An 18,464-nucleotide genomic window follows, 5' to 3' on the forward strand; every position below is an offset into this window, starting at 1 on the left:
CAAGTCCAAAACACTCCCCATTCCCCACTCCCCCCATGACCCCCCCCCCCGGGCCCCCTGCAAGTAGGCTGTAAGTTCCAGAAGAGCAAGAAATGTGCCTGCTTTTGTTGCCCATTGCATCCTCAGCACCTGGGACATTACCAAGCATGTATTACACACCTAATACATATCTGTGGAATTACTAAGCAAAGAAACATTACACTTACCCCAACTCAAAGGAACCCCCCCAACCCATAGGAGCCCCCAACACACAGACCCCCTCATCATGTAAACTCCACACTCCCATAGTCAATACATATATCTTCCAAACCAGACATGTTCTAATCCAGACATACCAATACCATAAGACACACTCCTATCTTCCATACCATACACTCCCACAGCCCAACACACACACACCTCCAGCACAGATCCACACTCAAAATCCATCTTGCCTAACATATCAACAAACAACACAAAAAACACAGCACACATCAATGTACAACACGCATTGATGCACGTATCCACACTTCAACTACACATTTATTCCAACGTGCAACACAATACACATGCTACTTACAGCAGCAGGTGATTTCTGTTCCCTTCCCCAACCAAACTCGAAACATACAATATAAGGTCCACCTCACTTAAACACATACCCAACGCAAACACCTCCTAACGTGGTCTCACAGTGGAGCCTGCACCCCACCTCCCAGCAGCAGCACAACCTCTCCAACAGCCCAACTCTGGGCTCCACTGGGCACATTCATCTTCAGCCCTACCCTTTGGAGCTGCTCCCAGCCTACCTCTCAGGAGCAGGCTGGGGGCACTGAGGCAGGCAGTCCCCGGCAGGAGCACGGGGACAGTGAACCCCAGGCCCCTCAGCTCCAGCCCTACTCCTGAACTTCTCGGGCAAGCCAGACACACAGGAGTTGCTGGGCACAGTTACCACCCCCTCCCATCCTCCCCCCACCAGGCCAGCCCAGCTCCCTCTCTTCAGGATCAGCCTCTCCCTGGTCTTTGTAGAAGACTGAACTAGTTGAGGCAAAGGGGCACTAAAGGAGGATGTTGGGTTGTCAACTTCCACGGAAACAGATGAAGAAACTCTATTCAACTGAACAGAAAAAAAATTTGTCAACAGAAAGCTAAAAATAGGCTTAAATTGAATTTCAACATAAGAGAAAGAGAAAGAGAGAGAACAGAACGTGAATGAATAAAACTAAAACACACCTGTGCCAGGAGTTGCATAAATGAATCAACAATATCAGGATGATCCCTGGGCCCTAAAATATAATAAAGATGGAACTTAAGAAAAAATTATACAAACAGCAACTCAACCTCATATAGTTATGTGGGACTGAGAGCCTGCAGGGAGACAGCGTGGGGGCACATGAGCAGCAGGAAGCAAGATAAAGAAACAAAACATACAAAAACCATGAACTGGGAGAAGCCCAACAGAAAGAGACGGCAAAGTGAAGGACGGGCCTGCCCCAGCTCCCCCCAGAGGGCTTTCCACCTACTCCCCACTCCTCCTCAGGCCAGTCACCCAGTGATCCCTTGGTGCTTGAGCAATTCTGGACTCCATGTAGCTAAAGAAACAGCCCCCACAATTTGGCTGTGGCCTCCCACAGGATGCAATAGCCCTACACTGCTTCCTAGCACCCACCTCCCCATCACCAGTCATCGAAGAGGAGGGCAGGGCTGGTGAAGGGGTCGCTGTGGTACCTCCTTTTGAGGCATGGCTGAAGGTTCTGGAAAGGCCAGGACATCAGGGCCTGAGTAAGAGTCCCCTCACTGCAATGACCTTAGGGTTCTTGGTCTGACCAAGGAAAGGAATCTATAGGGTCCACTTAAACCAGAGGACTCCTGCTTGGGTAAGGCAGTGCCCAGTGTGCTGGGCACGTCACTGGCAGGGCCTAGGGGAGGAAATGGCATTGTAAGGCCAAAAACCAAAGTCTCACTCCAGCAAAGCCCATCCACATGGACACTGACTCAGCAGAGAGCCAGGCTCAGGGCTGAGGACCAGCTCCCACTACCTGGACATGCCAAGAAAGAGGGAAACCAGTCAACATGTCCCCCCATAGTCCAGTGACAGAGCCTGAGGAAGGGATGGCTAAGACTGGGACAGCATAACAGTTATGGGGGCCAACCTGTCCAGCAAGACAACAAACAAGCCCAACAAATATGATGCTGGACACTTCTGCCTCCAGTTCTCATGATTCCTGTGGCAAGAACAAGGCATGCCAGAGCTCCTGCCCAGGCTTCTCTAGTCTCAGGAGGATGCGATACAAAACCGTCTGCCTAAGACACCACTAAGTAGCTGTGTGAACTTGTGCAAGCCACAATGCTCAGTTTCTCCATCTGTAAAGTAGATACTAATCTGTTCCCTGCTTCTTTCTCCAGACTATGAGCCTGTCTCTTTCATATTTGAACCCCGAGTTACTTAAGTCCTAGAAAGTGAGGCCCGTTCGGATCCCTGTACAGGCCAGTCACCAAAAAAAAAAAAAAAAAAAAGTGTGGTCCGATGTGCCCCATGCCTGGGTCCCCCTGCAGAACAGCAGGTTCAATGTTCAGCAGCCACCCTGCTAGAGGTGTGCCAGACAGTGAGGAAAAAAGGTTCCAAGAGCAGGGAACCCTTGTGCTCCTTTATTTAACAGTGTCTGAGGCCTCCTCTATGCTGGCCTCATTCTGGGGACTGGGGAAGCAGAGAGAGAAGACTCAACTCTGCCCTTCAGGGGCTCAGTCTAGGAAGAGAGACAGACATGTAAGCGGATTATTGTGTGTGATCATTGCTGTATTAGCAGTATATACACGATGTAGTTTCAGCACAGAGTTAGAAATACCCAGTTCTGCCTCAGAGAACTTCTCTGAAGACTGATGCAGTCTTCCTCCTTTCTAAGTCATGAAGGAAAGGGCATACAGCATTCCAGTCAGAGGAACAAGGCACAGGGATCAAATGGGACACAGTAAGGAAAAAGTCGGTGTGGCTGGAATGTTGGAGTCAGGAGGACATTGGCAGGAGAGGACATTAGAAGTATGCCAGAGCTCTGTCATGTGGATGGGAATGGTACAATAACCTGAGGGCAATGGGGAGCAATGAAAGGATTTTAAGCCAGAAAGGAAAAATACCCAGACTTGTGTCTATAGAGACATTATGGCTAGTGTGCAGAATAGATCAGAGAGAAGGGCAGATGTCAAGGAAACCAGATAGAAGGTTGCTGAGGTAATCCAGGTGAGACCCTAAACTGAGGCAGTGGCCATGGAGGGCAGGGAGAAGTGGGCCAACTGAGGCACCAGGATCACAGGGTCTTGTCCCAGACTGGATACCAAGAGTGGGAGAGGTGGGGTTTAGGACAACTACACCAAAGTTTCTGGTCCAGCTTTCATGGCCCACAGAAACAGAGGCCAGGATCAGGGGACCAGACCCTGAGGATATGAGCAGAGAGCACTCTGGGTTCCAGCTGAGACCCCTGATAAGCCTCAAACCTGGGACCACAAGTCCATACAAGACTCATGAGGCTGGCAGAACAGTGTTGTTTCTTTCCCAAGTTAGAAGCCTAGGTTAGACAGCACGGGAAGCCTGGATCCTCTGCTCCCAACTCTCTCAGGCAGAGGGCCACAGTGACTTGGGAGCTGGGATCACAGCCAAACGTACTTGGCTTTTTGCCTAGAAAGAACTAAGCCCTGATGCAGGGAAAGGAGCCAGCACTCTCTGAGTACTTCATGGCAAAAACCCCAAGCCAGGGGCCCAGCGGTACAACTTTAATACCTAAAACAGTCACTTCAAGGACACTATCTCCATTTCACAGATATGGAAATAAAGGCTCGGCAAAGGTAGTGACTTGCCCATGGTCACACAACTAGTTGGTGGTGACTAGCTTAGAATCTAGGTCTGTCTGACCTCAAAGCCCATGCTCTTTCCACTTTTCATTATATCCCAAAGGGAAGGAGCCAGCCTAGTGTCTCAAGTCCCTCAGAGCTTCTGTCCCCTCTTTCCCCCATATCCAGACTGGCCCTGAACCCAGCAGGCCAGTAGAAGACAACATTCACCCTTTTTTCCACTTCAACCTAAGGTATCAACTATTTGTAAGGTGATAATTGTGCTGTGCTTGATCCCATAAGTTTCCCATCAAGTCCCATGTGTGACTCAGGGAACAGAGGAAAACAGAGTGGGCAGCTTTGGCTCCCCAGTTGGGGAAGCAGAGGCAGTGGCAGTGGTGGCAGCAGCAGAGACCCTGGTCAGGACTTACCTTGTTGGAAGAGAGTGAGCGTGACAGAGGTGACGAGCAGGAAGAGGCCCTCGATTGGGGGAAAGTGGGCAGGCTCATGAGCAAAGATGTGGACCAACTATAAGGAAGCAGGGAATACTGGTCAGCTGAGGCCTGGCTTGCCAAGGTTGGTCAACATCACAGGAACGCAGGTGGGGACCCCAGTCACAGCAGCCATCTGACCCACCCCAACCCAGGGTCAGATCTCTGGCCAAGATGAAATCCAGAACACTAGCTGCCCCAACCAGAAGGCCCACCTGTCGAGTGAGGTCAAGAGCAGAGGCCTGGGGGATGGTACTGTACATCCTGCCCAGCATCTCACACAGCTGTGGCACCATGGGGGCAAAGTCATCCAGCAGTGTCTTGACAGACTTCTCAAAGATAGCGCACACCGCCTTGGGAAGAAATCAAAGGGGCCCTGCTCAGCAGGTAACAACCGACTGGAACAGAACTGAAGCCCTGCACAGAGGCCTAAGAAAGGACCCTTACCTATAAGCCTTGCCTGGCCCTGCAAACCAAGGAAGGCAAGCAAGTCTGACCCTCACCCTGAAAGGCAGGGGCAAAAGGGGCACAGGACGTAGCTTTGCGACTTAACTCTTGCTACTTACATCTCCACTATTTCCTCTCAGACAGCAGCAACAGCAACAGAAACCTGAATTGAAAAGGGACCAAAGGCAGGTCTCTGATGCTAAAACAGATGCCTGTCACTCAGCCCTAACATCATAGTTCTTTTGTCAAGCACTTCTTGTGATACTTAGGGAGTTCTAAACGTCTTTCCAAAAGATTCCTTGTATCTCTGGAGCAGGATTAACCTCCCCTATTTTCTCCAGACCACCACAAGCTGAAGCAGGGCAGCAACATCTTACTCTTGCTCCACCTCTGAGCAAAGTCACCTTGGAAGCAGAGAGCACGGGTCAGAGCTTACCTCCACCACCTGGGCATCATTCAACCACTTGCTCAGCACCTTCTGGATAAGCTGGAAGACCTGCTGCAGCACCACCACCACCTAAAGACACAGGGAGAAGTGAGGTGCCCCTGCCGTCCCTGTCACCCACCTGAGAAGGACTTGGTAGAAGGGAGTTGGCAAGGAGTTCAAACCTATTACCCCAGACTGCACATTGAAGACTTAGTGCAGGGAACCCCCGGGGGCAGGAGCAGTTTGCTGAACCCCCGTGAATGATAGAGGAGGATGTCCTGAATTGCAGGGATCATCTCAGAGGAAGCCTCAAACTGTAAAGCAGAGATATCACAAGTGCTTCATGAGATTATGAAAGCTTTGTAAACTTTTTTTTTTTAATCACTCCCTATTCATTCCATTTCTGTTCAGTAAACTCAAGGCTATGGGCTAGCACCTGAAGGAGTCTGAGATGCTGTCTCACCCAAATAGGCTTGAGGTAGGGAGTCCCAGGGGAGGCAAAGACGTGAGCAGCTTATAGAGGAACAGGGAGCAAACTGAGGGGCTGGGAGGTAAAGGAAGGCAGGAGAGCGACTACCACAGAAAGAGGAGGGGGTCTGTGGGACAATGATGGCCCAGGCTTAGTCTGGAGCCAAAAAAGTAACTGAAATAGATAGGGAGTTGAGCAGAGAAGTCAGGATTCCTATGGCTTCCTTTTCTCCAGGAGAAAGTCTTCTGGGAACACTGACCAAAGCAGTCCCTCATATCCATACAGAACTTTACAGAACTTTACAGTCTGCAAACTACTTTCCCTCAAGACCACATTTGCTGTCCAGCAAAGTTCTATGAGGTAAGCAAGCCAGATATTCCAATGTTCATAGTTTTGAATGGGAAGCTAAGGCTTGCCCCAGATCAAACAGCTTGTAACTGGTCACCCCATCCCCTGTGCCCAAGCTTATTACAGTACTTATCACACTGCTTTGCGACAGTCTGTTTACATGTATTTCCTCTAGACTGGGAGCAACTCAAAGGCAAGACCTATTACATGCAGAGGATGTAAGCATCCTCAGTACCTGCAAATGCTGAAATAGAAGGCCTCACAGAGTTGGGCATTGAACATGGGCCCATAATAACATCACTTGGGGGGTTGGAGGATATAATGTCAGTGTCCCTCAAAGGGCTGAGGAATCTTAATGACATCACCCCAATTGGGCTGGGGACAAGGATAACGTCATGCACACAGTTGAGTGAGATAATAACATTGCTATCTACAGAGTGGGGGGCAATGAAATATATTACCCTCATGGGGCCAGGGGAACAATGACATTACCCACAGATTTGGAAGTAACAATGACTTTCCTATGGTGGGGGGGGCAGGGGGTGGAATGGCAAAGACAATGTCACCCACGGGGTTGGGTCCCTGCGGCACTGGCAGCTTCCGGAGCTCAGGGCCTTCATGATCATCCTCATGATGACTGACGTCCAGTGTGGTGAAGAGGTTGGAGAGAAGCCCCAAGATGTGGACAATGGCCAGCTTGTTAGAGGGATTAGGCTACAGGGAGAAGTGAACCAAGGTCCAGATCTCCCAGCACCAGCATGGTCCCCAACCCTGAGTGCCAGCTCCAACCCCACCCTTCATTGGCCATAGCCCACACAAGGGGAAGCCCCAGGGTCCCAGTGCTGCTCCCTGGCCCCCAGAGCTCACTCACTATCTCCTCTGCCAGCTTCTCTAGCTGCTGGATATAGGGCGAGATGAGTGAGTGTAGGTTCTTCAGGATCTCCTCTACCTGCAGGGCTGACAGCAGGAAGCCCAGCGCCTGCATCAGCCACATGCACTGGCTGGTCTGTGGGGCAGAATATGGGTGATGAGTCCTGTCCACATCTAGTTGTGGGTAACATGGAGAATAGCCTCTTGGGGAAGGTTCCAAGAGCAGAAAATAAGGGACAAGGGGCAGGGGAAGGCAAAAGATAGGATTTCTGAGATAAGAGATCCCCACAACACCCCAAAGGAGACCCCTAGAAACTTCTGAGCCGTACCTTGTGGATCTGTTTCATCAGCACATCCTGGGAGTAAAAAGAAGGAACATGGTATCAATGCAGTGCAGTGTTCCCTGAGGCCCAGCACCACCATCGGCCTCTGCATACCTGGGAGACAGCCACAATGTTGGCAGCATAGGGTGGCAGGTCATACTTGCACTCCCTGCAGATTTTCTTGAGGGTGGACACAGAAGAGACAGAGAGCTCGGGGTTGCCTAGGGCATGCAGTACGAGGGGCAGAACGCTGTTGATCATGACAGGGTGGTCAGCCAGCCATTCAGACAGAGCTCCTGGAAGAAGGGAAAGAGGAGGATGTCTGAGACAGGCCAGGATGGCTTTGTACCATGCCTCTGAGGCAGGCAGACATCCTAACAAGGTCAACTTGCAGGTCCAGCAAAGAGCACTGCTCATTCAGGGGACTGAATGGGCAAATATGTGTGTGTACACTCAAATATGAGCCTTTCACCCAAGAAGCAGGAAGGGGTTACTCAACAGAGGCCTGGTTCTGCTGTTCCACTGATAGTGAACTAGCCTCACTGAACTGCAGCTCAGTACACTGTAGGAAGGGCCCCTAGAGCTCCCAGGACAATTAGTTGGCTGCAAAGCTGACTATGTATATGGGCATGCATCTCTCCATTCTGGATCGGACCCCACATGATGGCTATGGCTGGGGATGGGTGCCATGGCTCTGGGAATGTGGTCATGGGTGTGCGGCAGGCCTCACCAATGGTGAACATGACAGTATCTGCTAGCTGCACGTTGCTGATGCTGATCCGTGGGATGAGGCCAATGAGCCCAGGCACCACATCAGAATAATTGACGTCGATGGTCTCCGCAATGGATTGGAAGCCGTAGAGCAGGGCCTCCGTGTGCTGGGGAAAGAAGGTGCCACTGGCTTGGCTGAGAAGGAGGGTGTGACATGTCTGGGAGGGCTGAGGGAATCAAGCTTGGTAGGTACCTGCCAGGAGTAGGGCTCCTCTGAGCTGGTGAGCAAACGGCCCAGCTTGTCATAGAGGTTGCTGAGCAGCTCGGCCCCCAGCATCTCATAAACATACATGAGCGTGTCTGAGATGTCCACCCTGAGAAGCAGATGAAGCCTTTTTACACTGTCTGGATCCTGCCCCCAAGCCTAGGAGAGTACCCAGTACCCTCACAACCCTGCAAAAATGCCTAGAGAATAGAGAAAGGAGCCCCAGAATTCAGGAAACCTGGCCTTGGACCCCTTCCCTCATTGCCTTCATTATTTCAGGACTCCAATTAGAGCTAGGTTTGATCTGCTACCATCACCTGTAAATTCGGAACTGCTCCTTCTCATCTGAGGACCAGAATACATATTCCTCATCAGAAGGGAACTGGGCCTTATGCAGAAGTACATCCACCAGCTGGAAGTAGACCGGCCGGTATACCTGCTGGTACACAGCCTGCTTCTCTGCCTCAAAGGACAGGATGTCATCCTGAGACAGCAGGGAAGAGAGTTAGCCACCTCGCCCGTAGCCATAGAAGCCCATGATCCACCTTCTTCCATCACAGCCCAGTCCTCCTGCTGGTTACACAGACACACCTGAAGTGTGTACCAGAAGGTGAGAGTTAGGGAACTGGTGGTCTCATTGACAGGATAGTGGCCAGGGATGCCTGTGCAGAACATGATCATGTTGACAAGTGCCAGGAAGCTCTGCCAGTGCTCCACTTGGTCCAGCAAGGCCCTGAGGAAGAGATACAGTAAGGTCATTCTGCTTCTCCCAAAGGGGTTCCATAACCCGATCTCTTAGAGGGCCCTGCTGTCCCACCCCCAGAGGCCCCCCTCCTCACCGGGAGTGGTTCTCGCCCAGGGCCACAGCAATGCGACAGATACCATGGGAGGTCTCCATGTCCCCATTCTGCACTGCCTGTCGCAGTTGTTCCTGCAGTCCCAGCACCAGCGGGATAAGTTTCAGGAGTGTGTTCACGTACCTAGAGGCATGAGGTGAGACCCATCAAAGCTATCTACCTACCTCCCACCAGCTTTGAAAGAAAGGCACGATCTCCCTGTCTTCCACCAAAGCCAGCCTCCCCATATCAAATCCTAAGCAAAAAAAAAAAAAGAGGTCATGGCCACATGGAGTTTTGACGTTGCCCATGTTGGGAAGAACCTTAGGTCAGGGATCTCCAGGAGATCTCTGGGAAGGAAGTATAAGAAGATCAGTGTTATGGGTTGAATTGTTCCCCCCTCACCAAAACACACAAAAAGATATTTTGAAGTCCTAACCCCCAGTACCTGAAAATGTGACCTTATTTGCAAATAGGGTCATTGCAGATGAGATCATACTGAAGTGGGCGGGCCCCTAAACCAATAAGACTGGAGTTCTTATAAGAAGACATCCATGTGAAGACAGAGACACAGGGAAAACCCCACGTGAGGACAAAGGTAGAGATGAAGCGATACAGCTGGAAACCAAGTAATGCCAAAGATTTCCAGCAACCTACCAGAAGCTAGGAAGAGGCAAGGAAGGATTCTCCTGCAGATTTCAGAGGGAGCATGGCCCTGATGACACCTTGATTTCAGACTTCTAGCTTCCACAATTGTGAGACAATAAATGTCTGTTGTTTAAAGCCACCCAATTTGTGGTACTTTGTTACAGCAGCCCTAAGAAACTAATACAGTGTTAGCGGAGACTGAACAGGGTAGGAGACAGAAGAGTTAACACAGGCTCAGGAGCCCTGTTAAAGAAGACCTTAGAAGGCAGTAACAGCTCATGAGAGCATCAATCCCCACCATCCATTCCATCCCCTACCACCAAATTCCAACTCCTGTGTTGTCTGGTGGCAGTAGGAAGGGAGAGAAGTAGATGATGAACTCAGAGACCTAAGAGGCAAAATGGACTGGACTTAATGATTGATTGAATATAAGGACACTTTCGGGTTACTGGCTAAAGAACTAAGTAGAGACCTGGAGGAGGTGGGTAGAGGGAAACCGTAACACCTTTAATGGGAAGTGGGAAGTTGATAACTTCAGTACAGTATTAGGCATGTTAACTCAGAGGCAGCTGGTGGGATATGCAGGTAGAAGTGTCCAGAAACAGTTGGATATAAAGCCCCCAAACCCAGCAGAGAGGTTAGAGCAAGAGACATAGATTTGGGAGTCATCAGCTAACGGCTGGTAATTGAAGCTATGGGAGTAGATGAGAATTGTTCAGGGAGAAAGTGTTGAATGAATGAGAGAAAAGAAGAGGGTCCTGGTCAGAGCCCCAAAGTACAATAATCCCTGAAGGAGGAACAGAGGAAGCCCATACAAAGACTGAGAGAAGGCTAGCTCCGTCCTATTGGACCCCTCTCAACAGACTGCTCTGTGGACATCAGAGTAAGCAGAAGCAGCATACTTTCAGGGGAGATCGGATGCTTGGGACCCCTCTGTTGTCAATCATAGAGTCACCATAGCAATCTATAAAGGGAGTGGGGACTGTGGATCCAGAAAAAGTTCTATCTGGACTTGCCCCAAGCAGGTTGCTAGGCAGTAGCATTATAACTTTAGTGGGAGGATGAGAAGCCCAAAAAGAGGCAACCAGTCCAGGGATGTTGGCCTCCTTCTCCCTACCCCCATCCTGGTAGAAAAAGCCATCTATACCAGGATACCTCCAGCCCAGAGACAGCCCCAGGGGGTGCCGCCTAGAGACAGCAAGGATAGCTTCAGTCTCATGACCCTGACACAGGCTGCACCACCAGACAATGGGCACCTTTCAGGCCAGACTCTGGCACAAAGAGCAGGGGCAGGGCCAAGGCCTGCAAGTTTCCCAGTAGCCCAGATGAGGGCAGGAGGTAGTGGCCTATCTCCAAAACATCCCCACTCTATTCCAAGGCTCCCTCCACCTGCTAAACTTCATGCAGATAGTAGGTGCTCAGTGAAGGTTCTTAATTGTCTCATCTGAGACTCATAATAGGATAAGTCATGGACAACATAGCCCAGAAGGGCTCACAGTATTACTCAAGGTCATACAGCAACTCAGAGGCAGATTCCAGGTAGAGACAGCCCCTTAAATTGCAATAGGTACGCTTCTCTCTCAGGGCCCAACTAGAAATTCCCCAAAGGATCTATGCAGATCTCAGCCCATATCTCTAGTCCTAACTGATGGGAGCCCCCAACAGCCTGTGTAATTCATCTTCTCTCCTCCCCCAGCCTCAATAAAAAGCTTTTCCTGGATTAAAAACATATTTCATGAAAAAGAAACAAACAAACAAAAAAAAAAAATTCAAAGGAGAGAGCCAGGAAACAGCAGCAGCTAAGGAGGGAGCAGAAAAAGGGTGACCTGAGTGCAAGCTTAACCATGGGAAGAAGGGCTGCTGTCAGTAAACCTGGGGAAGGCAATGCTTGGATGACCCAGGAATCAAAGCCACTGAAGGTGACTTTCTCAAGCCAAAGCTAGGAAACAGAACACAACAGGGCCCAAGCTCTGACTCTGGGCTGGGTACAGCCCATCCATGGGGGAAACTCCTGCATAGATTTCCTACCAACTGAGCACCTGTGCTTGAGATCTGTGAGTGGACTGGAGAACAAGTCTGAGGCCCCAGAGGTTTCAAATTTGGGGGAGGGAGATAAGGAGGACGTCTTTAGAACCATAACTGAGACAAGGTTCAAGAGCCCTGGCTCCAGTGGTCAGCTCTAGCAGCTGGCGCAGGGCTGCTGGGACTCCTTGGCTGCTGCTCACACTGAGCTGCAATTAGAGCTCCAGGAGCTGAGCTGAGAAAATGGGGAGAGTTGCTAAGCAACCAAGGGGCTACAGCCAATGGGCACCCAGGCGGCTATGGGTTCCCTCACTGGCTCCTTGCTCACTCATTCGTTCAGGGAAGGGGCATCGATTACCTGCCAGAGCCCTTAAGACTGGCTGAGTGAGTAAACTTGGGTGCATCCAAGGACAGCCCACATCATCCATGCACCTGCCCTGATCAGTTCCCCTTAGCCACCAACTGTCTAAGCACCCCCAGCACGTGAGCTTCAGGCTGCCAAGAGAGGCTTTCTCCTGGGACTTGGTATCCACCTTAAGTTGGAAAACCTGGGAAGCCAGGGGAGGGGTACCATACTAACTGCCAACGCAATCATGATACCAAGTACTAGCAACTGCCATTTACAGAGTACACAGGAACCATGCTAACCCCTTTACAGACATTTTCTTATTTAATCCTCATACCAAAATATATATATATATATATATTTTTTTCCTTTTTGTCTTTTTTTCGTGTCTGGCAACGGATCGCAACCCTCAGTGTTGCGCCCGCACCGGACCGGGACCGGCAACGGGATCGCAACCCTCGGTGTTGCTCCCACCCCTCGCTCAGCCAGTGAGCAGGAACCGGTCTGTATGTGGGATCCGAACCCTCGGCGGGAGCGCCACCGCACTCCCAAGCGGCGCACTGCAGCAGTGCGCCACCGGGCCGGCCCCCAAAATATATATTTTTTAATCAACTCAATATTTGTTTACAGTTTTATAAGGAGAATAAAGAAAAATAAATAAAGTTTTCTAAGGCAGTGGTTAAGCACATTATATACGTGTGTGTATACACATATATGTAAAAATGTAAAAAGAAACCAACCACTTTTCAACTTTAGCCACCGATCAAGTTAGGCCATTGTCTATTGCATGATTCAGTTTCCACTTCTTATGACCAATTCTAAAAGTAAACAGCCTTAATCAGTTTTAACAGTAACTACATATGTTTCTCCTCCTTTTTTTAAAAAGTAAGTAAAGTTACCGTTAAACTAATCACATATGGTAGAAAGGCAGAACACACACACAATAACACACACAGTCCCCAATTTAAAACAAATGGTGTACTAATGACCTGTATGTACAAATGGGTGCTGCTGACTACCACACCCCCCTTCCCCCAGCAGAGGCCACAAAGGAACTCCCATTACTCAGGGAGTCAAAATATTCTTTAGTGAATGAATACCAGGGGCAGGCCTTATGCACAGTATCCTATTTAAACCTAACAACTCTATGAGGTTGATATGATCACCTCCATTTTATTGATGAGGAAACTGAGGCTTAGCAGTGGCTTACCCAAGGTCTCAGATCTAGTGGAAAATCAACGATTCAAACTCAAAACTCAGCCATGACTAATGCCAAGGCTTGAGCCATGAACCACTCTTCCATGCAGTCTCTTTCAGTGGTTTTCCCCTCCAACTCTGCAAGGGTTCCCAAAGCTCTGTCTCTGAAATGTCAGTGTTTAGTCCTGCCCTTTCCAATCCAACTTGTACCAAAAATCTTAACAGGCCATTTTCTCTGCTTAAAATCCTTTAACATCTTCACATCATACTCAGGAGGATGAAGACCAAAATCTTAAGCTTGGCTGATGATGTCCTGCGTGGTTTGGGCCTAGATTTCCTACAACTCTGGCCCTTAAACACTGCTGTTTAATTATACCCACAATTTACAAATCATTAGACTCACCAGGCTCTTTCACACCCTTCCCTTGCTTGGGCTCTTTCATCTGTCTGGAATGTCCTCCCCATATCCATCACTTCCATGTGGCTAACTCTTACATAGCCCTCCAAGCACAGCTCGGTTGTCACTTCCTCTGGGAAGCCTTTCACAACACTCAGGCTGGATTAAATGCCTCCCCTCTGGGCTCTTAGAGCCCCCTGCTTTCTCCATCAGAGCATTCATTATGTTGACTATACTTGCCCACTCATGTGTCCACTAGATTGTGAGCTCCTGACATGCAGAAGTTAAAGCATTCATCTATATGCTCCCAATACTCAGTAGAGCATCCAACACAGGAGGTGCTCAATTAACGTTTGCCAAATGAACACTTCACTACTCTCACCTTCTTACAGGTCCTTGAGTGTACCCACCACAGGTCTTTGCAACTGCTGTGGTTCCAGAAGCCTGGAACGCTCCCCCTCCTCCCCCAGTCACCCCCACTTCTCCTCACTCAGGCAACTCCTACTTTTCATCCATTCAAAAAATATTGAATGCTACCACATACCAGGCACAATGTGACAGGGTAAAATGACAGAGCCCCTGTACTCACAGATTTGAGAGACTAATGGGGAGACGTAAATTATTTATAAAGAAATCATGTTATAGGCTAAGGAGGAAAAATACTGAAAACTCTAAGATAATTAACAGAAGACCAAACTTTGTCTTAAAAATCATGGAAGACATCTACAGAAGTGAAATTTAAGCCAAAACAGAGGTGATATGTCAAGTACATGTGACAGTTCAGAGGCTGGAAGGGGCATGGGACATTAAAGGAGCTGAAAAGACCATGTGAGAGAGTAGAAAGCAAGGAGATCAGTATGAGATGAGGTTGGTGATGCCATATTGTGCAACATCTTTATGAGTCACATTAAGGATTCTGAACTTCATCCTAAGAGCAGAGAGAAACCACTGAAGGGTTCTGATCAGAAAGGAAAGATCAGATCCTCACATTTTCAAAAGATATCTCTGCTGGGACAATGAAGGGTAGAAGAAAAAAACAGGGAACTGGTGAGAAAGCTCTGCAGTAATCTGGGGAAAGAAATGATGATATCTTGGGCTAGGGTGGTAGCAGTGGAAATAGAAAAAAATAGATTTGCAATATTGCCAGGAGCAGAACAGCCAGAAGTTGGTGATTGGTTGAGAGAATGAGAAGAAAGAGTCAAATATTTTAATTGAACAATGCACTGCATGATTAGTTGTTTAATGTCTGCCTCCTTCTCTGAACCATGAGGACAGGGACCAAGTCTTGTTTGATTCCTTGCTATATCTCCAGCATAGGACCATGCATGCAGTAGGCACTCGATTATTATTTATTGAACAGATAGATGGATAGGTGTGTGGTTGGCCAAGTAGGCAGTCCCTCTCTGGGCAGGTGCTCACCTCTGGGCATCAGGCTGTGAGATGGCATTCACAATGGCCTCCACACTGCTGTCAAAGAGCTCCGAGTCCTGCAGAGCAGCGAAGGCAGCCTGAATGAGTGCCTCACAGTCCTGCAGCGGCACCTCCAGCTGCACCCAGCTGGAAAAGCACTTGAGCACCTTCTGACGCACACAGCTGGGTGAGCTGGGCTGCTGTAGCAGCTGCTCCAGCAATGGGAAAACAGCCCCACACTCCACCGCTAGGCTGGCCCGCACCAGGCCTTTCCGGTACTGGGGCAGGCGGCTGGTCTGGAACTCCTCAGGCAGCACTGTCAGTAGCTCTAGCAGGGCCAGACAGCGGCCCTGGCCATCCACCGGTGAGTCCTCAGCCTGGAAGAGCCGTACCATATCGGCCACAGCACATGGCCAAGCATCAGGCATCATGCTGAGAGCCAGAGAGGCCAGTGCCACGCACAGCCGAGTCAGCACAATCTTGGAGCCACTGGCAAAGCGGGTGATCTGGGTGAAGAGCTGTGCCTTTAGGCTTTCATACTGGTCAGTGGGGATGTCACTCCAGTAGCGAGAGATCTTGATGTGCAGGGCACTGGCCCCAAAGTATTGGATCTCAGGCACCTTGTCGGGCTGCAGTAGCTGCCAGCTGAAGTGCCAGGCCTGTGGGGAGACCTGGGCCTGCATCAGCCACTTCTGAGCCAGGTTCTTGTTCTCAATGTTGGGGTCGTAGTACAGCTGGTGCAGCGCCTGCAGGACAGCACAGGACTGAGCAGGTGCTGGCCACTATGGATTCTGCCAGAGCCCAGAACAAAGGGCGTGACTTGGTCCTGCAAGACTGCTTCCTCTCCCTGACTGGGGGGCTGAACAAGAAGGAAGAGCTCAAGGCTCTGCAATGTTTCCTGGGCCCAGGGTCCTGCCGATATCTTGAGAGCCTGAACCTTGCCCATGCTCTACCATACCCTTTTATCCTTATAGCAAAAATGTTATGGATTCAGAGAGGGAACCTCCACAGGAAAGCAGAAAAAGAGGAGGCCTTGAGGGCAAGGCCTAGGTGGAAGGAATGGCTCCATAGGGATGAAGCTAAGCCTGAGAAGAGCATGGAACAGCCTGAGGGGCCCTGACCCTCCCAGGCACAGCTGCTCCCATCAACTCCAACAGCTCCATTCAGTTCCCTCAGGATCATCCTAGGTCACTCCAGATGCTGGCACCAAAGCCAGTGTGAAATCTGAGCAGGACTAAGACTTCTGCTGGGCAGCCCTGGGGCAGACACATACTGGAGAGGAGGGTGAGAACACCCCTCAGAAAGCACATGTGAGGGTCCAACAAGCTGATCCAGAGAAGCCTTGGTTGTAGCTGCAGCCCCAGCTAATGCTTAGCCTGGAGCTCTCAACTAGCAGAATCCCTAGGGTCCCAATTCCAATGGGACTTCATACAGTTAAGAAAACAGTGGTTTATCTCCCTGGTAGCACACCACCATGCCAACACTATCCAGCCCCAAGGGGTGGGAGAGTGAGGCCAGGATCCTTAACCGTAAAGCAGGCTCCATCCAAGCAGGCTTAACCCTATCTGTAGCCCTGACAGCCAGTTATGGCCACTATTTCTTGCTTGGCCCCTCAGGGATGGCAAAGCAGGCAGAAAAGAGAAGAAGGGAGGCATCTTCATTGTTTATTATGGCAAACAGGGCTCAAGAATAACAAGTGAACATCTGCAAAAATCCCCTGCTTTCCAGCAAGGTAGCCCCATCTCTCCCCATTCATCCCATGGGGCATGCATTCCTGTATTCCAGGCTGCTGGGAGCAGAACATAGAAAAGGACTAGGGAAGCAGTTCAAAAAACATGGATCCGGCAATGGGGGAGCCTGGGAAAGTGGGCCATGGCAGGGAGCTATGTGGACAGGTGAGTAGGGAAAAGCCCTGTAAGGTTGCCAGCAGGGCCAGGCCACTTGGACCCAGCACAAAATAAAGGGAGCCAGCCCCTCTCCTGCATGCCCAGGACTGGTCTGGCTTCCATCCAATAAAGGAAGGACCCTTCTCCACTGAAGAGCAAAAATATAGCCCAGATTGTTCTGGTTTGAGATTATTTTCTGAGCCCTTGGCTCAAAGTCAGGTTCAGTATAGTCCAGCATCAGTATAGTTCCCAGGGACTAAGCTTCAGGTATCCTGGGTTCCCGGTTTCCTACCGCACTGCTCATGCAGTTCCCACGGAGCTGGAGAACAGCCAGTCTGGCTGGAAGTCTAAGCCATCAGCACCCTAAAGGGACCATCCCAAGACCCTAGAGCATCTGTCCATAGGGGGCCCGTGTCTAAGGAAAGCCAAAAATAGCCCATTAGGATACTGCAACACTGCTGTCCTGCCTACCCAGAAAGACAGAAAATGCCAGGTGCTCTGGGGGCACCATTCCAGCGGGCACTCAGCCCAGGCCTGAGCTCTGGCGTTAGTGTCAGTCCCCAGAACTTCTGCTCTGTCACTGGAGTGCCCACCCCAGAACCCTCATACCTTCTCCACGTTCTCCACAGTGAAGTCCAAGGCTGGTGCTGCTCCAGCCCCTGCAGCCCCCAGCTGCTCCTCCCGCCGCTCCATCTTTGCTCCCTCCCTGGTAGGGAGGTGGACCCTGATCTGTCTCCTGCCCCAGCCCCTCGGCTGCTGACCCCCTGCTAGACCTGGGCTTGGGCGCCCAGGAAGTGGCGGGATGAGGGGGGGCCCAGGTCGGGCATGGCTGCCAAGGCCTCCCCACCCCGTTTGAGGGTGAGGGGCTTGCCAGAGACAAAAAGGGGTGCTCTTAGGAGACCCACTGAGCGGGACTCCGAGGAGGGAGCCGTCAGTGAGGAGCTCTCAGGCGGGGGTCCTAGTGGTAGGTCACGGCTCTGTCCCCAGAATCTGAGGAAGGGAGGCCTGTGGGGGAAACTGAGTCCCTGGCCCCTGAGGGGGTCACAGGGTTGACGGCCTGTACCCACTGTCTGGGTGAGCTCTCGGGTGCTATGAGGAGGTCACGGGGCTGGGGGGTCAAGGGGGAGATAGCTCTTCGCGGGTTACGGAGGCGTCCAACGAAGCGCGGGATGCAGCTTGGTGAATCTGGGGCGAAGAGTCCGTGGTGTTCAGTGGCTGGAGCAGATCCCCTCCTTTTGGCCTGGCCCGCGCTCTGCTCACCGCCCGGCTCCGGCCCGGCTACCGCCGCTGCCTCGGCCCCAGGGACTGACAGACGAGCCGGCCTGGCCGGGACGGGGCGGGGACCTCAGCAAGGCGCGGGCTGCCCCGAGCGCCTGTCCCTGGCACCGCCAACTCAAGCCCCCACCCCCTCCCGTCCTGGACTGCCCCGGCACGGCCCAGCACAGCCCGGCACTGCCCAGCGGAACTGCGTGGAAACTCATTCCGGGTCTTTGGCCCTGTCCTCGCGCCAGTCGGGCGCCTTCGAGCAGGCGAAGGAGCGGCGCGCTACCCGAGGCCCCCGCCGCGCCAAGAC

At 51.1% G+C, this 18,464-nt stretch overlaps 2 protein-coding genes across 2 annotated transcripts in view; both read right to left on the bottom strand.

Moving 5' to 3' along the window:
• Positions 1-18,358, bottom strand: part of IPO13 (importin 13) — a 20,929-nt gene extending 2,571 nt beyond the window's left edge. Inside the window, exons 1-15 of the mRNA XM_008570396.1 lie at positions 17,501-18,358; positions 15,015-15,751; positions 8,989-9,129; positions 8,741-8,882; positions 8,467-8,633; positions 8,138-8,258; positions 7,904-8,051; positions 7,288-7,469; positions 7,180-7,206; positions 6,852-6,986; positions 6,551-6,694; positions 5,173-5,253; positions 4,505-4,642; positions 4,230-4,326; positions 1,210-1,262 (exon numbers count right to left, since the gene is read on the bottom strand). Coding sequence (XP_008568618.1) covers positions 1,210-1,262; positions 4,230-4,326; positions 4,505-4,642; positions 5,173-5,253; positions 6,551-6,694; positions 6,852-6,986; positions 7,180-7,206; positions 7,288-7,469; positions 7,904-8,051; positions 8,138-8,258; positions 8,467-8,633; positions 8,741-8,882; positions 8,989-9,129; positions 15,015-15,751; positions 17,501-17,584 — 2,397 coding nt within the window. The 5' untranslated portion in view covers positions 17,585-18,358. The remainder of the gene's footprint in view (positions 1-1,209; positions 1,263-4,229; positions 4,327-4,504; positions 4,643-5,172; positions 5,254-6,550; positions 6,695-6,851; positions 6,987-7,179; positions 7,207-7,287; positions 7,470-7,903; positions 8,052-8,137; positions 8,259-8,466; positions 8,634-8,740; positions 8,883-8,988; positions 9,130-15,014; positions 15,752-17,500) is intronic.
• Positions 17,659-18,464, bottom strand: part of ARTN (artemin) — a 10,065-nt gene continuing 9,259 nt past the window's right edge. Inside the window, exons 4-5 of the mRNA XM_008570403.1 lie at positions 17,959-18,076; positions 17,659-17,881 (exon numbers count right to left, since the gene is read on the bottom strand). Coding sequence (XP_008568625.1) covers positions 17,659-17,881; positions 17,959-18,076 — 341 coding nt within the window. The remainder of the gene's footprint in view (positions 17,882-17,958; positions 18,077-18,464) is intronic.

The sequence above is a fragment of the Galeopterus variegatus genome, unplaced genomic scaffold (assembly GCF_000696425.1).
Source record: "Galeopterus variegatus unplaced genomic scaffold, G_variegatus-3.0.2 Scaffold598, whole genome shotgun sequence".
Lineage (NCBI taxonomy): Eukaryota > Metazoa > Chordata > Mammalia > Dermoptera > Cynocephalidae > Galeopterus > Galeopterus variegatus.